The 22,068-nt window shown below is 41.8% G+C and overlaps 1 protein-coding gene across 1 annotated transcript in view; it reads left to right on the top strand.

The window, feature by feature from the left end:
* The window catches only part of cacna1ba (calcium channel, voltage-dependent, N type, alpha 1B subunit, a), a 164,919-nt gene extending 143,056 nt beyond the window's left edge, over positions 1 to 21,863 (top strand). The window contains exons 34-50 of the mRNA XM_036598295.1: positions 193 to 198; positions 906 to 1,022; positions 1,107 to 1,172; positions 1,387 to 1,478; positions 3,864 to 4,014; positions 4,600 to 4,727; positions 6,024 to 6,120; positions 9,339 to 9,444; positions 11,326 to 11,433; positions 11,692 to 11,819; positions 12,445 to 12,581; positions 12,762 to 12,897; positions 12,992 to 13,102; positions 15,441 to 15,479; positions 16,569 to 16,782; positions 18,732 to 18,949; positions 19,625 to 21,863. Of these exons, the coding sequence (XP_036454188.1) occupies positions 193 to 198; positions 906 to 1,022; positions 1,107 to 1,172; positions 1,387 to 1,478; positions 3,864 to 4,014; positions 4,600 to 4,727; positions 6,024 to 6,120; positions 9,339 to 9,444; positions 11,326 to 11,433; positions 11,692 to 11,819; positions 12,445 to 12,581; positions 12,762 to 12,897; positions 12,992 to 13,102; positions 15,441 to 15,479; positions 16,569 to 16,782; positions 18,732 to 18,949; positions 19,625 to 20,155 (2,385 nt within the window). The 3' untranslated portion in view covers positions 20,156 to 21,863. The remainder of the gene's footprint in view (positions 1 to 192; positions 199 to 905; positions 1,023 to 1,106; positions 1,173 to 1,386; positions 1,479 to 3,863; positions 4,015 to 4,599; positions 4,728 to 6,023; positions 6,121 to 9,338; positions 9,445 to 11,325; positions 11,434 to 11,691; positions 11,820 to 12,444; positions 12,582 to 12,761; positions 12,898 to 12,991; positions 13,103 to 15,440; positions 15,480 to 16,568; positions 16,783 to 18,731; positions 18,950 to 19,624) is intronic.
* Positions 21,864 to 22,068: the final 205 nt, after the last annotated feature.

Here is a 22,068-nt window from a genome sequence, read left to right as displayed (position 1 = left end):
CTCTGTATGTGATGACTGCTCATTTTTTCCTGTTTTTCTCATGGTTTCTTTCATATCTCTCTGGCTCTCTCTCTCTCTCTCTCTCTCTCTCTCTCTCTTTCCCTTTACCTTTTTCTCTCTTCTGCTTGATCTTCTTCTTGTTCATTGTTCTCACCCCATCTTGGCTGCCATGATGTTTGCCCTCATTTGTAGATGGCGGTGAGTGACGTCTTCTTGTGCCAATGAATATCCGTTTCACCTTCTTGATGCTGGTCCTGTAGTGTGGATGCATTGGGCGTGTCAGCAGTTCAATAGATAAAAATGGGAATTGTGGGCTGATGGCGATATTTTTCATATACATATCTGCCGATGCAGATATTTAAATATTCACAACATGTAAAATTGGGTCTACGCTCAACTGGATTAAAATTCTAAAAAAATATGACATTTGTTTCTAAAGGTCTGCAGCAAAATGAATACAATTCAGACATTTTAGCACAGCAGCCTAGTACCAACTAAATGTCCTGCTCTTCTGGAGTACAATACATACATCATCAATTATCACAATTGAAATAATGGCTAAATCTAATCACCTGCCCAATGCCAATATTTTTTTGGTGATACTTTATTTTGAGTGGTCGTTTTTATATGAAAAAACACTCAAAATAAAGTGTTAGCATGTTTTTTAAAACAATTATCTGCCAGTACTGATATGATATCATCGTGCATCTGTACAGTTTAGTGTAAAATAGATCTGGCTCTTGATGAGTGAAGGTCATTTTCTTATAAAGTGGTATATTATTGCTGGTCATCAGGACCTAGATTTCTACTAAGGTGGGGCCTGTTTGGGTGGAATAAAGTCTGTGGAGGGACATCTGCTAGATAAATAAATTAATAAATGATTAATTAAAGACGTTATCCCTCAGAACCGTCTGCTAAATCTGAGTTTCCTGAGGCTCTTCCGGGCAGCCCGTCTCATCAAGCTCCTCCGCCAGGGATATACCATCCGCATCCTCCTATGGACCTTCGTCCAGTCATTTAAGGTACTCAGTTAAGGACTTGTTCAAACAAAGAATGGTCTGTAAATAATTTTAAAAAATTAATAAAATTACTTTGTCCCTTTCCAGGCCCTGCCTTATGTTTGCCTTCTTATCGCTATGCTTTTCTTCATTTACGCCATCATAGGAATGCAGGTCAGTGCACTGATGGATATATGCGCTACAGTTAACCAATTTTATTATTAATAATTTTTATGTTGAAAATATCAATTCCACACTTTGAAAAAATGATTTCAGACTTTTAATCAGTCGTGAAAATGGTTATGATTTTATGTAAATAGTATAATATTGTTTTTCTAGCTGTTCTTGGCAGCTGTAGTCTGAGTTTGGTGCTATGCTGTCTGTGCAGGTGTTTGGAAACATTGAACTGAACGAGGACACTGCCATTAACCACCACAACAACTTCCGCACGTTCCTCCAAGCCCTCATGCTGCTCTTCAGGTAAAGATGCATCTTAGATACACCTCTGAAGCTTAAGCCTGTAAGTACGCAGCTTGAGACAAGAAGACATCTGAAGCAAGCAAATAATACATGTGGTTCACTATGCTAATTATAAAGGATTTAGGATAGTAAAAGTTTAGGAGGAGCACCACACCTGGTTCAGTCTAACCTCCTAGTTATTTATATCTCTTCCTTCCTTTTCTTGTGACGAAGTTTTTGCATCTCATCAGGTGGAGTGTTGCTTGATCATCTACGAAGACAACAGTGTAGTTCACTTCTAGTTTTGTAAATGATACACATTTCCTATTCCGAGCAAAAATGCATAGTGATGAAAGGCTTTATTACAAAACACTTTTTAGACCACATTAGAATTGTTTCTTTTTTTTATAAACATCAGTGCTACATTGTGATTAATACAACATTTATTAGAGAAATTACATTATGTTTTCCATCAGCATCAGCTGTAATTCTTTTAAAAAACTTGCTGTATCCAAAATAACTAATGGATATACAACATTTTGGAATGAAACCCTTGAAATCACACACACACAAATCATCTAAACCACTTGTCCTTCTGGGTCACGGGGGGTGCTGGAGCCTATCCCAGCTGTCAATTGGCGGAAGGCAGGATACACCCTGGACAGGTCGCCAGTCCATCACAGGGCAAACCCTTGAAATCTGCTCCAAAATGAGCAGAAATTGCACTTTATGGCTACTGTGAAGGTTTACCCAGTATGACTAAGCTATTTTATGGTGACTGGGGAAGAGTTCTTTTATTGCGCCAGTACTTATTTTATAAGTTTAATGAGTTTGAATTATGCACTATATCCCAGCTTCATACAGTGCCCGGCTTCAGGCCAGTTAGAGCCTTACAGAAGAGAAGTGTGTACATAAACCGACTCTTGAATTAAAAAGATATCTCATTTCTCCCATCACATCCCCCTCAGCTGCTTCTTCCCCTGGCACGACATCCACTGCGCAACATGCCCTGAACTGAATATTATTCTCATCCTACCACCATCCTTTAGTTCTCTGTTTGGCTGCTTTTTTGACTCTTTATGCCACAGGAGGGAGTAATCTAGGTTTATTATTTCTTCACAAGCTCAGAAACAGTTTACAGAAATGTGAGGAAATAGTGTTGATGATGGGTGCTAATAGGGTGGACGACTGCACACTAAGAGGAGAGCGAGTGCTCTCTCTCTCTGTTGTTGGGTCTCTTAGCGAACTGTTAATTGGCTGTGCAGACAGGGGGTTTGTCTGGGTCCTCTCAGTGTTAGGCCTCGCTGTGCCCCCTGGTTAGGGCATTATCACTATGATACATGACAGTGTAATTGTGTGTACGTGAGTGTATCTGGCCCAGCATAGCCTTTGTTCTGTACTCATCTCAGACGTGTTTACATGCTCTTGCTCGAGGCACGCTGTGTTAAATACTGCTCTCCCTCAACCGCCCTTCTCTCTTTCCACCTCTTCCCTCCTCCTGCCCCCAGTCAGATGAAAATGCGGTTTGAAGTGCCACCTGGAGGATCAGGGCAGCTAATCCCACAGAAAGCCTTCAGATTTCCATATTTTAATGAACCCCCAAAATCCTTCTCACCGCTCCTCTCTCCCCACCAGCCTGTCGGCTCAGTGCCAGAAACAGGGCACGCAGCGGTGTGCTAATAGAGCAGTTTGGGCCTAGCAAAAACACCTGTATTGTGTGTCTTGCATGGGACCTTTTTCCTTCATTAAGACCAATTTATGTTCACCCATCCTTAAAGGAATAGTTTGAGAAGTCAGATGGGCACAGTTGTTCCCCAGATGTAATCGATCAGTCAAGGTGTTTGGTGTTTAAACTTTGCACTGGAGCTAGTCTAATGTGGCTAACAAGCAGTGGAGGCTTATGCTCTACCTATTACCGTTATGCAAACTGCATGTATGGATCCTAATGCGTGGCCATGACTTACTAAGGCATGATCGCAGTCCCACAAATTACTAAGTGGTGGCCACGACTTAATTATCTCATTCTCATGACTTACTAAGTCATGGCCACACATTAGGATCTCGTTCCCACTCGTTAATAGTCGTGGCCAGGCATTATTTTTATATATATGGGATGTCACCAGCGGGGCTCTGTATATAGGCATTTCTGTTTAAGATTACCTAACAGCTCAGTGAGGATTAGAGATAAGTGATGAATTAGGCATGAAGTTTGTACAAAGCTAATTGGTAAACTTCCATTACATTGTCTACATAAAGCTAAAGAAGCAAATTACACTGGGAAAACTGCGTGGATTAGATTTTTGTGGACGTATTTCTTTAAATCTGTCTCTGTACAAATGCTGCATTTTGTAGTTCTCTATTAGTGTTGATGTGTTCTGATGTATTTATGATCTCTGGGTAATTCAGGAGTGCTACAGGGGAGGCCTGGCATGAGATCATGCTGTCGTGCCTGAGTCACCGTACGTGTGATGAGCGCTCAGGCACTCAGGGGAAGGAGTGCGGCAGTGACTTCGCCTACTTCTACTTTGTCTCCTTCATCTTCCTCTGCTCCTTCCTGGTTAGTGCTCTCTGTCAATTACCTTGGGCTTATTATTAACATTATAATTTGGTTTGTTATTTGATTTTCCCTCTTTGTTTATTAAATCAAGTATCTGCCATTTATACTTTCTTTTTGCCTCTTGGTTGAAAGAATATCCCTGTATACAAGGTCTCTGTCTGAGAATGATAAACAAAAACAAGTTTGCTGATGTGCTGGGATCTTAATTATACCTCATAGCCATCCCTGCTGTTTCAGATCTGTTTTGTTTTCCGTTGAAACTAAAAATATCAGAAAAATGGTTCTTCTTGGCCAAGAAGAATTTTACCCTGGACATGACGTTCCTTTCTCATAGGCTGAACATTTCTTTGTTTCTCTGGAGAGAAGTAGAATAAATAGGTCCAAAAAAGGCTTTATTTTCTGAAAGTTAAATGTGCAATGAGTATCTCTTCAGGCAGTGTTGATGTTGCACTTTTAACACTGACCTAAAAGCATTTGTGCTGCATCTCTATTAATGGTTTACATTAATCTTGGTGTTGGTCCAGTAGGACCTGGCCTGAAAGAACAACTCCTACCTATAATGTCTTCTATCTCTTTGTTCTGCAGATGCTGAACCTGTTTGTGGCCGTGATCATGGATAATTTTGAATATCTGACACGAGACTCTTCAATCCTCGGTCCGCACCACCTGGACGAGTTCATCCGTGTGTGGGCTGAGTACGACCCAGCCGCTTGGTATGCTTCAACCCCCACAATCCCCCCCCAGGCGACTATTTTTGATTCTCTGAAATAACCAATAACATAGTCTGGCAGTGGTACAGAAAGCAAGGGTCCGTCCTTGTGGGCTGAAAAGCCTCTGCAGTTCTCAGGTTACAGCATACAGATTTATTTAAGCATTGTTTCCTTCCTCTGTCTTCTGTAAGATAATGTGTGAAGGAACTGTTTTCCTCTAAGTATCTATAGGTGCCCTGCTCATGCACTACCTGACTGGATGCCTGTGGGTTCGAGAAGTGCCACTGACTATGCTAATGTACTCTCCAAGCTGTCCTTATACGTGTGTGATGTCTTGCTTGTTTTCTCCGCAGCGGACGGATTTCCTATAAGGATATGTACAATTTGTTGCGAATTATCTCGCCCCCTCTTGGCTTAGGGAAGAACTGCCCTAATAGGGTAGCATACAAGGTTTGCAACCCCAGAAACTTCCTCCACTTTCGTGGGCTCTGTGCGCCACTGCCCAGAGACCCAAACTGAATGGCTGTGCACTAAATGACTTGCCTATACACAAGCACTTGCCCTTTCAGACTTGACTGGCTTATGGTTAATGACGCTGATTGGGAAACAAAGCTTTCAAAGCCACAAATGTACAACAGTCTTTAATATGATGTTGTATGACATACATACTCATACATACTATTAAGCTAATACTGTAAATCAGTGTATATTGGTATGTATGTAAGTACTGAGCCATCTATTATATGACCTTAGATGTGTGATACACATACTTTTGAAGCTAAAGCTGAGAATACAGTGATGTAGCAATAAATCCAGATAAGTGCTAAGCTTATACTAAGTTTGATGGAAGGCCTGGCATTGAAACCTTTGTTTCCAAGCACTTGAACGAGGAAACCCCACCCGATGTCTCTCAGCATGCAGAAGCAGACATCCTCCAAACAATGCGGCCATTCTGTCACCATCCACACCATGTGTGCACCTCACTCTGCTCCATTCCATTTCTTCCATCAGGGATCAACTCCTCTCCCTTCAGACCTCTGACCTTTAGGATCCATCTTTGTCCCTGCCCGGGCAAGGATGGCATCCCTGTCCATGACACTCTTGGAAATCTAAATAACACAGATTTCTGTTTTTGTTGTTTGTTTGTTTGTTTGTTTGTTTTGTTTTCTCTTCTTCATTTTGTCCTTGTTTTCTTTTTTTTTTAAATTTCATTTCCTCCCCTTTGTTCCTCTTCCCGTCTCTCTAACTCCCCATCCTTGTCTTTTATTTTGGGTTTTTTGCTTTCTCTACACTGTGAAGTGGCCGTATCAAGTACCGCGATATGTATGAGATGCTGCTCCACATGTCCCCACCTTTAGGTTTGGGAAAGAAATGTCCGCCACGAATCGCCTACAAGGTAGCCTGACTTCGCCTGCCCAACTTCCCACCTCCCCCCCTTCTGCTCGCCCTGTCTTCCCATTAGCTTATCCTTCAGCCAATCTCTGTGCTATGCGATGTTTCCCGCCCCTTGTTTCCTTGTTTTTCTTTTTTTTTCTTTTTTTGCCCGCTCTCCGATCTTTCTGGTGTGGCCCTTCTTCTTCTTACTCCTTTTCTTGGACAACTGTGCCCCTTCTCCACTACCTGGTGATCACAGTATTACAGTTTAGTAAAATGTTAGCTGGAATTAGTGATGTTTAAGAGAACCCTAAGCCCCATACTTGGTCTGTTTTGCTTTCAAAACTGTCACCTTTCACATTTATTCAAATACGTCTCTACACTGCATTGTTTGTGCACCATATAAGCAGTTCAAAGCAAGCAATTTTGAGCACCAATTCATGTTATGCATTAGATGTTTACTAAAAATTAGTAACTTTAAACCATCCCCTCACAAAGGTGTGCCTTATTGGTGTTTGATTGCAGTTGGTTGAACCATTCCAGGCAAAATATATTTTGTAGGTATGGTCCTTCTTTTTAGTGGCCCCACATTTAGCTTAGCAAACTTGTTGTTAATTATTAACCTCTTAACCTAGAGTAGGCTTGTGCCCCTAACAGCTGTTCCCTCTCATTCTTCTTTGTTGTGGAGCAGTGCATATATGCGTATGTGTGTTGCCTAAGTCGCTTTCAACCCTGAGAGCTTTACTCTCTCTCTATCTCTCTCTCTCTTTCTCTCCTTATCTTGCTCGTGCTCACTGTCTCTCATCCACCATGTTCTCTGCTCTCTCTTCTCTCTTCTCTTTCTTGTTTGTTCCACGCTCTTTTCCCCTGCTGAGTGTGTGAGCGTCTGGCTGTGTGTGACAGTCCCCCTTCCTTTTCTCCATTCTGACTTTTTTTTTTCTTTAAGTCTCTGCACTGCTACTGCAAGTGGATGTATGCTCTTTTAGTTCAGGGGAGCTCAACTCTTCACAGCCATACTATTAAACCATACAGCTAGTTGTTCAGGAACCCAACAGTGGATTGAACTGAATTGGCAAGAAGTGATATGCACATGTCTTAGAACAGTGCTTTAATGCAGTATTTTGTCTTAGAAAATAGAGCCTGGCCGATATATCATTTGATTGCTAAAATCTAACATTATAGGAGCACTATACGATTCTGGAGAACGACTGTTGATATTTGAACTCAACAGCAAACAAAGCACAACCTACCCTTCAGTGCTTCTTCAGAAACTCCGCCCCCCAAATTCGTGGACATGCACTGTCAAGGACAACATGCCTTTTATGATCTTTGTGGCCATAAAACCTTTCGCTAACCTTGTACACACAAATACCATGATATAATGTTAGAGTGAACAAGACACAGCAAGTAATGTAGCTAACGTTAGCTCGTAGTGGTTAGCAAACGGTCACCACAGTTTTTGCTGTGAAGCTAACCAGTTGCTATCACAAACATTAGAAAATTGGACAAAACAATGCTTAACTACTGATTCTGTGTCCAGCCGGAGCAACCTCCTCATCCCTTTTCAGGCATTTCAACTCACAATGAAGCTGAAGTCAGCTTCTTTTTCACCAGCTTTTTGTTCGAATATTCCCGTTCCGCCTTAAATTGTGCCCTCACACTGTGTGGTCACTGTTTAGGGAGGGCAAAACAAAACGTGGGGAGGGCCAACATGTTTATAGGGCGGGGCTGACATGTATGCGTGGCTGTCTATGGCTATGAAAACAAAAACAGAGAAGCTCAGATTACAGCACACGCAGAGGCGTCGTGCCTTCATTCTCTGCTCAGGACGCCGTAACTCCACTATGTCTTTACATAGAAAATAGTTGCTTACTGCTATATTAATGTTTAAAATGTCAAATATAATACCTTTAAGGTTACACATACTCATTGTTATCTGAAAAATATATATAAATGACTTGTTTTATATTCCAATGATCATGCAGCTATGATATGAGGGACATTTATAGTTTTTATGGCTGGTTTTTCTGGTTAAAATAACAAAAACTTGTCATTGCATCTAAACCTAAACCTGTGCATGAAGATTTATATCACAAACCTTTATGTGAAGAGAACTGATGAAAAATAAGAACCAAGTAACAGAAACCAACAAAAACACAAAAATTGCTATTATTGTTTCATATGGGCACATAGACTGTCCAGTTCTGACATACATAGAGCATTTACTGTTAATGGATCGTCATTTTGTTTACATTATGAGCAGTTATAAGTTTACAAGTTTATAAATTTCTCTTCCATTTTTTGCGTGATACTAGATACTGGGAGCAGCAACAAAATGGCAGTATGAACAAACATTCAAAGAGCAGAGGCTGGGCACCTCAGACCCCCATGTCCACTGTTGGTCCAAGGAATTTGTTTAAGGCAATCATTTAGATTGTTGCTACACCATGTTATAGTCCATTTGCATAAAGTTGAGAACATTTCAACTCAACTTGTCACCCTGCCACTGTGTTGTTTGCCGCTGGCTGCCAAATTGCAGCTACAAATCGCATACTCGCACAGGAAATGACTGGTCGCCTGTCGCTCTATCACCTGCTACTGTAAATGTACAGCGAGAACTGACAATCGTATCAGTTGGTACAGCACAGTTTAACTAAAGCTATTGGAGTCTGTTCACATTTTGACTGTGTATATCAGTTATCAGAAATTTTAGCTTCTTTAAATTGTCCTTCTGCTTGAATTAGTGAAAGAATTTTCATATCGGTCGGGCCCTATTAGAAAGTCCCAGCTTTGAATTTTTCCAGATCTCCAGCATATTGTATTACTAAATTAGAAGTCAGCAGAGTGGAGCTCCTGTGACCTGTTGAGGCACCCTCATGGTTATGTGTACATGCTTTTCTCCACTCTCCTGTCAGTGTCAGTCTCTCACCGACGCACTTTGGTTGCAGACTGTAGCCTATAGAAGTGAATGTGACTGTTTGAATACTGTTATGTCTCCGTATTTGTACACTGTTGTTTCGGGCAAAACGTTTTGTGTGCTTCAAACTGAGAGGATACATAGTGGAAAACTGCAGCTTAGCCCTGTGTGGCCCGCTGAGTGAGAAAACAAATTTTACAGCTAGACTCTCACAAGCACACAGATGGTTTTGGCTGGAGGCGTCTTGCTGGCCTGGGTTGTTATTTTTTTAAGTTACTGCAGAATGGTGTTGCGTTTCTAACGGCCCTCCTGACTCCCCTCAGCGTCTGGTGAAGATGAACATGCCCATCGCCGACGACAACACGGTGCACTTCACCTCCACACTCATGGCCCTGATCCGCACTGCTCTGGAGATCAAGCTGGCCTCAGGTAAGTCGCATGACCTTTGTTCTGTCCGAGCATGCAGTCTACTGTATAGGGCTGTAACTAATGATTATTTCTATAATCACTTAATCTATCAACTATTATTTGATAATCATTTAATTAAACCATCGTGCCTTCTGCTTCTTCATCTCACTTTGCTACAGTGCGTGGTCATTTAAAGCTCTGTCAGAGCCAGTTAACAAGGATCCTGGCCTCTTCCTATTTCCCCTGTTCATATCAAAAACAGAACTGCAGAACGCCAGAGGGCACCCGAGCGAGTCCTCGATGAATGGGGGTGAAGAGAGCTAAACAGTTTCTAATCACTTGCCCAGAACTTTCCTTTAATTTTAGAAAGTAGAAGAATGTGTTTCACTAAAAAAACAAAGAAAACTCACCTGTATTTTTCCTTTTTTTTTCAGTGAAAAAGTTTTGGGCAGCAAAACGCTAACATTACTGCTACTGAGTGCTCATTGGCTGTTAAGCTCTTAAAAATATAATAGCGGTGTAAAAATGTTTTATGCTGTTCTGGAAATGAATGTATTTTATGTTAAAAATGTTAAAAGCATTTTTAAACTATGAGTTTGCTCAAATGCTCAGGGCCGCCCTCTAGCGTTTGAGAAACCCGGAAGACATTACAGAGTGGTTGTCCTCTCTACAAGTTCTCTGGTTCTGTCTAGACAACACAATTTGTTCTTGTATGGTTCAATTAAACAATAAAATTCATGTCGCCCTCTAGCATGCAGCTGTGCAAATGTGCTATAGTGATACTGGCATATGTGCCTGTGCGCAGGTCAATGCTGTTAGCCACTATTTTGTCCTAAAAGTGCTGTGAATACACATGTCTATGAACAGGCTCACCTGGTCTTCAGATTCGAGCATTCAGCAAGTATGTTTCTGAAAAAGTCAACATCTGGTTTATCCAACCGCTGTGGCCATCAGAAAAAGTTGTGAAAATTGAACTCTTGACAAAACATTCACTTAACGCTATGGTCAGTGGAACGTTTTCACTAGCAATCATGGAATTTTTGCGGCCTCATTAAAAACAATGCAGTATGCTGTCATCTGTCTACCACCAACATGTAAACGCAGCATAACAGACACAAATCAACTCAGGAAGAGCTTTTTAATTAGTTGAATTAGGTGTGTTAAAGCAGGGAAAACATGACTGTATTTCAGCTGTGATAAAGTGAACTGAAGAACAGGCCCTGTTAATATTTAATGATTAGCTGTGACAGAGTTGTGGAGACATATGCAGACTTAATTTTGTTCCCTTCGTTGAGTGTTAGTAGTGTGCTTAGTGCCATGTGTCCCATCAGGACTCATTAGAGAGGTGTGAGCGTGTGTGTGTGTGTGTGTGTGTGTGTGTGTGTGTGTGTGTGTGTGTGTGCGAGTACGTCTGCTGAATCACAGTGGACTGCCCGATGGCTTTTTAATGCTTGACTGCGCAGTCCTTTTCACTGCCTCAGAGGAACACTGTACCTGCTCATCCCCAAAAAATACTGAAGAAATTCCATTAGAAATGAGTTTTGTTTGTACATTGAGCTCAGTTGAAGATCCATAAAGAATGTGTTTTTGATAAGGTTTTGGATTTCTGACAGGTCAAAGACTATCTTATAATATAGGATAAATTTCACTTGATATTCCAATGATGACTGAGCTGTTTCAACAGCTGAATCACCCCCAAGCAAACTGCCTTCAGGCCTCTGGGAGAGATTTGAGAATGATTCTATTAGAAGTTGGTCAGTTGGTCAGCACAGGATGAAGCATTGTTCCATTCTATGTGATTCCAAGCTGCATTATTATGGGGTTACCTGTAACAGTCTAAGAGGTTGTCCCTGATGTGCCTCTCTGGGAGCTGAGCACCTTCTCTGTGGCTGTTCTCTGCAGGAATGGTGGCCCAGCGTCTGTGTGACGCCGAGCTGAAGAAGGAGCTGGCCACCGTCTGGCCAAACCTGTCCCAGAAGACCATGGACCTGCTGGTGACTCCCCACAAACGTAAGCACCACTTACCATCACCTAGACATGCAATTAAAAAAAGTGAAGTTAATTGACTTGAACTCAGTCCAGAAAGCTGTGCCTCTATTGCCATCTAGTGGTCAGAAGCTGAATGTTTTCTCTGTCACCCTTTCAATCATATGACCCTCCCGGTAGGCTGTAGAAGTCCTTGCGTGTCTGAATAGCCAGGATAAAGATGTACATTTGATTTATGATTCATGATTTAACTAATTTATGATGCATTACTGTTTCCTGCAGCCAATGAGTTGACAGTTGGGAAAGTGTATGCTGCCCTTATGATCTTTGACTACTACAAGCAGAACAGAGCCAAGAGACTACAGATGCAGCAGCAGCAGGCCAAAGAGCAGACAGGACCTGGCCCACAGGTGAGATACCACACATACCCACCTCTGACCCTAATAGCTATTCCTGAGTTGCAAAATGTGACAAAGCAAACTCATCTGAGCAACATGAAAAAGAAGGAAATGTTCAGTTTCATTGCCTTTCCTGTTAGCAATGTCAACAGTGAACATACAGTGCAGCAACTCCGAATGCAGTTTGCAGAGCAATTGCTAGTTTCCTCTTCAGTACACAAATTTGGACACACCTACTCATAATAGTTTCCCTATTTTTAATATTTTCTGCATTCTAGAATAATAGTAAAGAAATCAAAACTATGAAACAGAGACTAAACAATGTTTTAAACAAATCTAAATATATCTGTTTTAGATTGTTTTAGAAATTAGCTCCCTTTTGCCTTAATGCAGCTTTATATACTCTTGGATAATCTTAGATAATCACTCAATCCTAACTATATGCCAGTATCCACAAGAGTAAGAGCTAAACGTGTGCATTATAAACAATAGCTTACTCATTTTCATGCAGAAGCCGTGAAGAAAAAGGCAGCCGTCCCACTGCATTGGATTGGCTTGTGCTTTGGACGGTGTCAGAAAGGCACCAGTTACATTATTGTGTATCAGAGTTTCTTTCTCCTCTCTCTCCTCTGTATAGAATAAAGTGGGAGCTCTCCTGGAGCCCATCCTGCCTTTGACACCCATGCAGGAGAAGACCAAGAGCACAGTCGACTGCCCATCAGACAGCCAGCCTCACAGACCCAGCTCTACCACACTTAACAATGGACGCACACTGTAGGCTCTAATCACTGCACATCCACATACTCAACCATACATACAAAATGCTTAATAGAACACATGGACTGTATCACAAACTGTTTATAAAGCTTAGACTTGATTTCTTGATGTAAACTTTGTTTTTCTTTAAGTGCATATTTAAATCATTATTACCCTTTTTTATCCTCTGTTATGTAGTAAATCTAGCCATGATAATGCCATCAAAGGCTCCTCATCCTGGGTGTCAGAGAAAACCAAGGAGGTCCATAGATCAAAGAGACGACCGATCTCGAGAGGCCAGTCCGAGGACATCTCAAATGCAAACACTGCCCAGGTATTCTGTCTTAAAGAGCTTTCCCTCAATCCTTAGTTACAGGCTAATTTGGTTTTATTTCAGTTGTGAGAGTTTGTGTGTGTGTTTGTGGCAGGTGTCAGTAGAGATGAGGAAGATGGAGAACAGTGCCAACACAGTAGCACCTTCTGGTTTAGATGGTCAAGGGCGTGCAGTGTCCATGCCCAAACTCAACGCAGAGATGCAGGTACCCTGCTAGATTGAGGATTTTCTTATTTTTTTGCATTAAAATACTCCATACTCTTAAAAAACTATTTTTTTTCCCGTAACGTCTCTGTGACTTGGCATAATGTTTAGGCCTAAGGTCAAAATCTTAAGCTCCTGTGCAGAGAGTTGAGAAAGCATCCACCACACACATATTTCTCTTACCTGAATTTCCCAGTGGATAGACTCATCAGGAAACATAATACTCTCGTTACCTGAGATAAGGCAATATTGATGTATTGTTGCACAAAAGTGCTTTGGTTTAACGGGCCAGTTCTAATGAATATGGGATATTTGGGCTTTGGAGGGCAGGGAGAAAAGTACAGCATAACGTGATTAGTCTTTGGAAGGCTGCCAACTATGTGGCCTGTATTGACTTTATGCTCAAGCTAAGAGATGGAAAGTGGGCAGTGGAGTATCTTTCTGCTCAGGCTAAGAGATGAAAATTGGACAGTAGGTACTCAAGATCAGAGGGTCCATTTAATGCCATTAGATGCGTTCCTGCACTATTCATTTTTCTTTCTCTTCATTTTGATTGGCATTTGGTCACTGTGGTTTTAAACCTTTTATCAAGTTAAAATGGATTATTTATCAGTTGGAGATTTCAAAAACCTTCAGATTGAAGAAAATATTACTTTGAGCTAAAGTTCCCAGCCATGAAGAATGATCTTTGAGACTCAAGGCTTTACATGAGGCCTTCTTGAATGACTTTTATTTTTTAAATTTCATAGTCCTATGCACAGTCCTATGCACTGTTCTATACCTTTAACATGGTTCTTAAAAGGTTCTTTAGTAAAAGCAATGGTCTTATGTAGAACCATGAACAATCAAAGAAGCATTTGATTTGAATATAGATAGATAGATTTTACTGATTTTACCAGTGATATTCAAACATGATTAAGAGGCTCTCATTGCCCACTCTCCCTGCCAAGATTCCAGTGCAAAGCAACAAAGTGAGAGCTTGATTATGACCTGCCTTCCGACACCTGACACCCTTCCCACACTTCTGCAGTGTAATGAGATGATATAACAGCTTCAAAATGTTGGGGGTTTCTCCTGTTTCACACCCAAATCAGATTCCCACCCAGAGCCAGACCTCAGGAAAGTGCTTGGCAGGCTGATAATAACCATTAGCTTTGGACTGTGAGGTTTCAGCACCTGCTCAAACATCTAAAATCCCTCTGATTCCATTCCGGGGAAACCCCTCACCCAATCTAGCTCTGGCCTGAGTCCAGGCCTGCAGCTTGGTTTACAACAACAAAAGCTCCACAGCCTCGCACATTTGCAGAGTGTTTCAGTCTCACTGGCCAAAGAGCACGAGACCTGCTGTTGTCAACACTTGACCAAGCACATGAAGAGCTTGTTAACTGGGTAATGAGTTAAATCAGGTGCGCTCGATGAAGAAAAGGACAAAAAATGTGTATAGTGTAGGGCCCCCAGGACTGGAATTGAGAACCTCTGCTTTAGCCTAAGGGTTTTATTCTGTAGCATTCAATTTCATTCACTACAAATGATGAAGCGAGTGTGGGCATAAGAGTAAGATTGTTCTGTCTGTTTTTCAACATTACATCCATTAAAAAAACTTTCTTAAAACATTTTCATTAAGACAAATTACTTACCATGTATAATGACTTTAGTTCTGTGAAATTAATTTCACTTGATAACATGATTTAAAGTACTGTCTTGAAATAGATTGGATATTTTTACTACAATCTTATAATTATCTCAGTATGTGTAATATTATATAGACACTATGTGTCCAAAAGTTTGTAGATACCAGCTCATTCGACATTTCTTCTGAAATCAAGGGCATTAATAGGGAGTTTGTCCCCCTTTGCCGCAGTAACAGACTTTTCTGGGAAGGCTTTATACCAGAATTTGCAGCATTGCTGTGAGCATTTGATTGCATTCAGCCACAAGAGCATTACTGAAGTCAGGTACTGATGTTTTGTATCACAGATGCCACTTCAAATCATCCCAAAACTATTGGACTGCCCAGAGCATCCAGTTCTATTGGCAGTACTTTCCTATGGAGATTATACAAGCTGTCTGTGTGCAGTTGCACACCTGTGTCAGCAATGGGTGCACCTTAAAGTAGCTGAATTCACTAATTGGAAGGGGCATTTGAATATGTATAGCGTGTATTGCCTTGGTCAAAGATGTCCTCCATGCCGCTTTGTTATGTTTTGCATTGTGCGCTCATCACGAAACTTTAGAATCTGTGATTTTGCATGTGACATCAATGTGTCATGTTATAGTTGTGTAATAAACAAATCATTTCCCCTTCTTCCCTCTGATGCTCTCCTCCATGGCACTGACAGAGAAGTCATTCTCGCCACTCTCCCGGAACTTTACTAGCAGTATGTATTGTTTTGAATCCTAATTAGTTTGCAGTCAAGAATACTGAGAACATGCTTAATAGCTTCACACAATCTATTACTATATTTACAGTATCACTGGGTGCTGTTTAAAACAGAAGCTTAAATTATAAGTAGTGTTTTACCCCGTTATTAGTAGGGATTTCAGGATTAGCCAATACAGACAGGTTGTCTGTTGTTAAACAAGGCATCAAAGAGACAGAGCAGATATGGTGTCTCAGAGGATGCCTTACCTTTAATCATTCCAGCTGACTCTCAAACACAACAACCACTTAAACACAGCAGCTGATAGCAATATGTTTTTAATGCTAAGTCCAAAGTGCAGGTCATGGCTAAAATGAATCTGCTTTATAGCAGGCTTGTGCAGGTGTCCTAGATATAACACCCTTGTGACTGACCTTTAACGCTTTTATATTGTAGTTTGCCTTAAGTGTCACTCTAATAAGTATTTCTAGCATGCGACTGACTTTAACTCTGCTTAGGTTTTCAGACAGGGAGATAAGGCCTCTTTGCAAATATGGTCATTTGGCTCATCAGCAGAGGGCAGTATTGAGGCACTCAGAACTGGTCCTGCTCTAAAATACTGTTATAGTGCCATTCAGATAATAGTTTATACAGTTATTTATAGAGATGGCATTGATCTGATACCATGTATCACTATGAGGCTGACATAAGCAAAAATTGCTGGATCAGATATCAGAAAAAGTAGTTTGAATATGATAACCGACATTTAAATGCTCATCTTAAGTGAAGTTCTTCAATTAAATGTAGCTCATTTTAAAGCTTAGCCGTTTATAAAGAAAATATTGGATTGCAAAAGAAAAGTGGCATTGTGCCAACTGTATATCATTAGTTTTGTGGCTAGGCCAATCAGAGTGCTCAGGTTTTTCTGTATAGTTCAGTCATGCTAGTAGAGCCATGGAACGTCAGCCTTACTCACCAGGTTTCTTATGTTCCTGATTAAATCTATGGGTTGTTCCAAGTCAGTGTGGTTCTTGACTCACACACTAACCAACTAATTTCTACACCAACTGTAATTATTTATTAATATTTCCTCTGTTCCTCTCACAGCCTATTCCTGACTCCCCTATGAGGCGCTCTGCATCCACATTTGCACCGCAGCGCCCTCCGGAGGTTAACTTGAATGAATACGCCCTAGAGAAGCCTGTTCAGGAGCGACCACACCACCATCATCATCATCACCGCTGCCACCACCGCAGAGACAGAGAGAAAAAGCAGAGGTCACTGGACAGGTCACCCAGTGGCCAGCCTCCTAGCACTGGCGGTCAGTGAAGACATGCATCCAGGCACACAGCTCACAGCCACATACAGGCTCAAAACATAACCCTCATAAGTTTGTTAGCACTGGTAAGCAATGTAGTAAGCAATGACTTGTAACATTAGACCCTTGAGGGCTCATGGTCCAGTATGGCACAGAGAGATCAGGAGGATGGTCAGGGTCATACAAATATAACATATTACATATTTTTCCTCTGATGTATTTCTTTTACACAGGGCAGAGGCTATACACACCCAGGTCACGTATTGACTGCAAAAGCAGGCTAGCTCTCTGACATATCAAGAGAATTAGAAAGCCCATATGAATGCCTATCAGATGTGGCAAGTTAGGTCTGTACATGGTATGGTGTCTTCTCAAAAAACTTTCTGAAGGTCCTCATTAAATGAACATAAACACCTTTGGGCTATTTCCTCTGATATCAGTTGCTTAAAAATGCTGATTTAGCATAGGCTTAGCTACCTCGAGGTCCTAGAAGGATGATGGTCTAGATATGATTGGCTGGATTTGGTCTATCCAATAACCTATAATGTTACACCATATTATAAAGAGTTCCTCTCAATGGTGATTACATGAAATATTGTTTGCATCATGCACAATGCACATTCTGCGCAATATTCTAGCAATGAAAGAATCATTTTTATCTGAAACATGGAACAGATGAATAATTTCTGAGAATGAGTTGTGACACTGAAAACGATGGTGAAACAGTCCCAGGAAATATGAGGTATCTGGTCACTCTAGCTTTACTACTGTTTGAAACATCTCATTACCATCTTTTCAATTCCACTCAATGTAGTTTGTATATCACTTTTTTAGGGTGGAGGAGCAGACATTAGAGTTAGTGAACAGGTGGAGTTGTTAGAGAAGAGTTGGGAAGGTATGTAGATTCTGGAATCAGTTTCTCTGAGGAATTCCTGCCACGCCAGTGAGTACAGAAGTTCTAGCAAGAGCTGGTACATCTCAGAAAATAAGAGACAAGCCTCATCTCTCAGAGACCAGCCTATACCGCTGTGCACTTGTTCTGCAGATTTCAGCCATAGCTCACATGTGCTGGAGATCAGTGCAGCTTCCCCCCAGCATCAGCAGTAGGATCTGCAGCAAGAGCTTTAACATGCAGCTGGCATCCATTACCCAGATAAAAGGGGCTGACAGACATGCTGCAGACCCAGTGACCTGCTAATTTATGGCCACCTCTCAGCGGGCCAACCATACACACTGGGGAAAAATGTCGGAACTCACAGAAAAAAAGGACAGAACAAGAAGCACAGTCTGCTGTGTAAAGAATGTGGAATTCCGGAGGGGAGGTGGGGCTAGGATGATCAGCGCTTCCGCACATGTTGTAGTTCCCTTTTGATCCAGAGTGATCAATCAGTGCTGCAGGCTTTTGCTCCTGTTTATCATAACTAAATTTGAAGTGAACTTCATCTAAAATCATTTTAACATAATCAGTTGCAGATATATTGATTGAGTGGTATTAACTAGCATGTAGTTGTCTCTGAATTGACTTACTGTAGCTAAGCTACAATCTTGTAGGCCCTGATCTCAAGCCCCTAAATAAAAATGCTACAAACGTTTTAGTCTTTTTTTTTTTGGAACAAATGCCAAACACATGCTCAAACATTTGTTTACAAGAATAGTGGTTTGCATTTTCCACAGTGACAAATTCTGGTTTATAGCACAGTGAGAAATAAGAGGTTTATAGCTTTAGGGTTCTTTGGTTAAAGGCTTTTAAACTGTGGATTTTTCCATGCCTTGTAAATAAAGAAATATCTATTATTACCAAGGAATCTGTGGTTGATGTCCTTGCCAGTTTATCCAAGCTAAAGTAAACACTGAATCTGTAAGTAGTAACAAGAGATTGAGATTTTTGTTTTACTGATTTCCATGCTTTGATTGTTTTCCTTGAACTGCTCAAATTTTGGGTTCGTTCTCAGGCACGGGAGCCGACCTTGGGGGAGCCCTCTCGTCCCGGGAGAGGGGGCACGATCGAGGCCGTTCCCACGAGAGGAAGCACCATTCGTCCACAACGGAGAAGCAGCGCTACTACTCTTGTGACCGCTACGGCAGCCGGGAGCACTGCCCTGCCAAGCCTGCCCCAGCCAGCTGCGCCACCTCCCCTGGAGAGGCTCAGGAGACCACTTTCAGCAAGCAGGTGGGATGAGGGAGGCAGCTAGTCAGAAGGTCTATGCTGAGCTGGACACTAGAGATGCAGTTTATGATCAGTAATGGTTCTGTGTGGGTATTGAGTCAGTGGATTGAGATTGAGGCAGTATTAGGGAGATTGTATTCTCTTGCTAAGGATATTATTAACAATATAGAACTGACAGCACGGTGATTTATAATCTATGAGTTTAACTTTTTACTGTTTGCCAAATGAAACTCACTCTCTGTTCTCTTTGCCCTTAGTGCAACCACTCATGGCCTTTCACTCTTTCTACTCTTTTCTTCTTCTTCACCATTTCTCTGTGCATTTTGTCTGTCTTTCCTTTCTTTTTTCTCACTATCCTGTTGGCTCTGTCCTTTGGTCCTCTTTGTCTTTTGTGTACATGTACTGTGTCTCCCTTCTGTTCCTTTTCCTGTTTCTTTCTTTTCCTTTCCTTTCCTTTCCTTTCCTCTCCTGTCCTTCCCTGTCCTTTCCCGTCCTTTCCTGTCCTGTCCTTTCCTTGTCTTTTCCTTTCCTTTCCTTTCCTTTCCTTTCCTTTCCTTTCCTTTCGTTCCTTTCCCTGTCTTTTCCTTTCCATGGACCTGTTCCTCTCCTTAACCCTTTTTGTACACGTTACCCTCATCATTTTTATTGTTTTGATTTGCTTGTTCAATTTTCACCTAGGGCAGTGGTTGGGTTAAAGGGAGCCCGGTGTTGTTGAGCTCAGGGGCAAGCACGCCCAGTCGTGGGCGCAGGCAGTTGCCCCAGACACCCCTGACCCCGCGTCCGGCGGTGGCGTACAGGACCGCCAACTCCTCCCCTGTGTCCTTCACGGGCACCCAGGCCACTCTGCCTGCCCCCCCGATCCCCGGCAGGCTGAGCCGCGGGTTGTCCGAGCACAACGCCCTCCTGCAGTGTGGCTCCGGCCCCAGCTCGCCCTCCCCCGTTACCCGGATCAGCTCCGAGCCCTTCCTGGGCCCACCCCCGCTGGACACCCGCTGCAGCCTCCGGCCCCAGGTCTCCAGCTTTTTCCAGGAGCCTGCAGGCCGCTCACCCTGGACCGCGGGGCAGCAGATAGTCACCCTCCCTCCCCTGCCCCAGCAGCAGCAGCCGCCCCATGGGCTACCTAACGGGTACCACTACGTCCTGGGTGTACCCAGCAGCGACAGGGCCCCACCCTACTACCCAGAAGCAGAGGAGGACGAATGGTGCTAGTATGGCTTTAACACATACACACACACACACACACACACACACACACACACACACACACAGAAATACACAAATACACACAGATCCTCTGCTGATGATGATTTTTAGTGTGTTTTTTTTTCGTTTCTTGTCAAATTTCGATGAGTTTTATCATCTCTTGTTTCATGGACAATGTACATCACTTATATGTGGACATTCTTTTGCTTTTAAATTTGCAAGGGAGGGAAAACAGAGGCTACATGTACATTCTACAGAGAAAAAGAAAGTACCAGACTGCTTTTCTTCTGGTTGTATTCAAATCTATCCAAACCCCGATGGGGTTCTTGAATTCTGACAGATCATGATGTTTGAGATATAGGGGTTATTTCTCCTAATTCCTCGCCTTTCTGAGAGAAAATGCAGTCTAAGTGATGTCAAAAAAGTGGGTGTAGTCTGGGAAAACAGTGACCCATAGAGCTCTGCTTTTTAGAAGGCAGAGTTCTGCAGGGCTCTGGCCAGCTGTTCAATGAGCTGTGCCTGCAAATGCCCCCCAAAATGCAAAATCCCATGAAAAATGATACTGTCTGGGATTTCTACATGTAACTTATAGTGCTGAAAAACTCTAAAGCAACATTATCTGTTTTGTGGGTGTCCCTTTCTCAGACAAAATGGACCATGCCTGCAGGCTGTGTGTGACCCACACACGTTACACACACACGCATACATTTATTTTACACTGTCCATGAAGGTGATGATTGTTGTTTTGCTGCTGATGACCATTCCTAGCACATATCACTGTGTGTGACAATGTCGAGGACATGGCGAAATATGAAATGTAATTTTTTTTGTATCAAACTGTTGTAGATCTTTTATCTATTCATTATGTGCGTTTTTTTGTATTATATTGTAAAGATATTATGGTGTTTTACGTAAATTGCTTACAGTTTCACCATCCTGTCAGGTCTACCGTTTCTTACAGACTGCTCCAGACGTTCTTACAAAGTGCCTAACCTTTTGAATATATCGTAGTAATGATGCGACCTCAGACTTTTTTAATGCATCAACACATATGAGAGAGGGGACTGAGTAAGCTAGGGGCTACCTGGAACTACAAGGTGTTATGACTGTAGGCCTTAATCGGGAAGCAAAAGAAACCGTACCTTCAGTTTCGAATTAGGTTTTGAATGAAAATGACAGTATGATTGTGTTCATTTATTTCCCTCATTTTCTAGTAGGGCCTTTGTTTCTTTTCGTACACTGTAGAATATGGAATGGGGGAGGGGTAAAAGCTTAGTTAAAAAATCTAAATACTAGTTAGGGCAAAATATGAAGACTAAAGTAGATGTATATCAGTCCAGGGCGGACCACATAACCACACAGTTACACAATTGCATGATTTTAAAAATGACTGAGTTGGCGAAGGAGATGAACAATTCCCCTTCTGGTGGAGAAGCTCAGCTGGGACAGCATTGCTAGCTATTTGCCTTATCTTATCTAATGATACATAAAGACCAGAATGAGGAGACTGCAGCAAAAGCCGGAGTGACAGTCACTCTCAAAGATAAAGGTTCCTGAATGGTTCTTGCATAGGACATATGGTTTTAGGGGAAATCTTTAAATCGTACCTTTACATCATGTGGAAATTCTTAAACTTTGGGCCAGAATGAAAACTGTAACCATTGCTATATCTGCTTTAAACATGCCTACTGGCTTCCAAGTGTGCCACAGTAGTCCAGAGAGAGATTTTTTTAGGTTTGAAGACTAGGAAAATCCACTTCACATCATGATCTTGAAGGTGGGACGAACGTTTAAAAAACTAGTAGTACTTTGGGAGGACGGACTGACTGAAATGCTTTTTGTTCCGCTAGCAGGATAAGGCAGATTGAAGCCAGAAAGTTAATGTTACTACTCGAAAGTTGATCATCACATCTGTATTT

Source organism: Colossoma macropomum, unplaced genomic scaffold (genome assembly GCF_904425465.1).
Source record: "Colossoma macropomum unplaced genomic scaffold, Colossoma_macropomum, whole genome shotgun sequence".
In the NCBI taxonomy this organism is placed as follows: Eukaryota; Metazoa; Chordata; class Actinopteri; order Characiformes; family Serrasalmidae; genus Colossoma; species Colossoma macropomum.
This window is presented reverse-complemented; position numbering and strand designations above follow the sequence as displayed.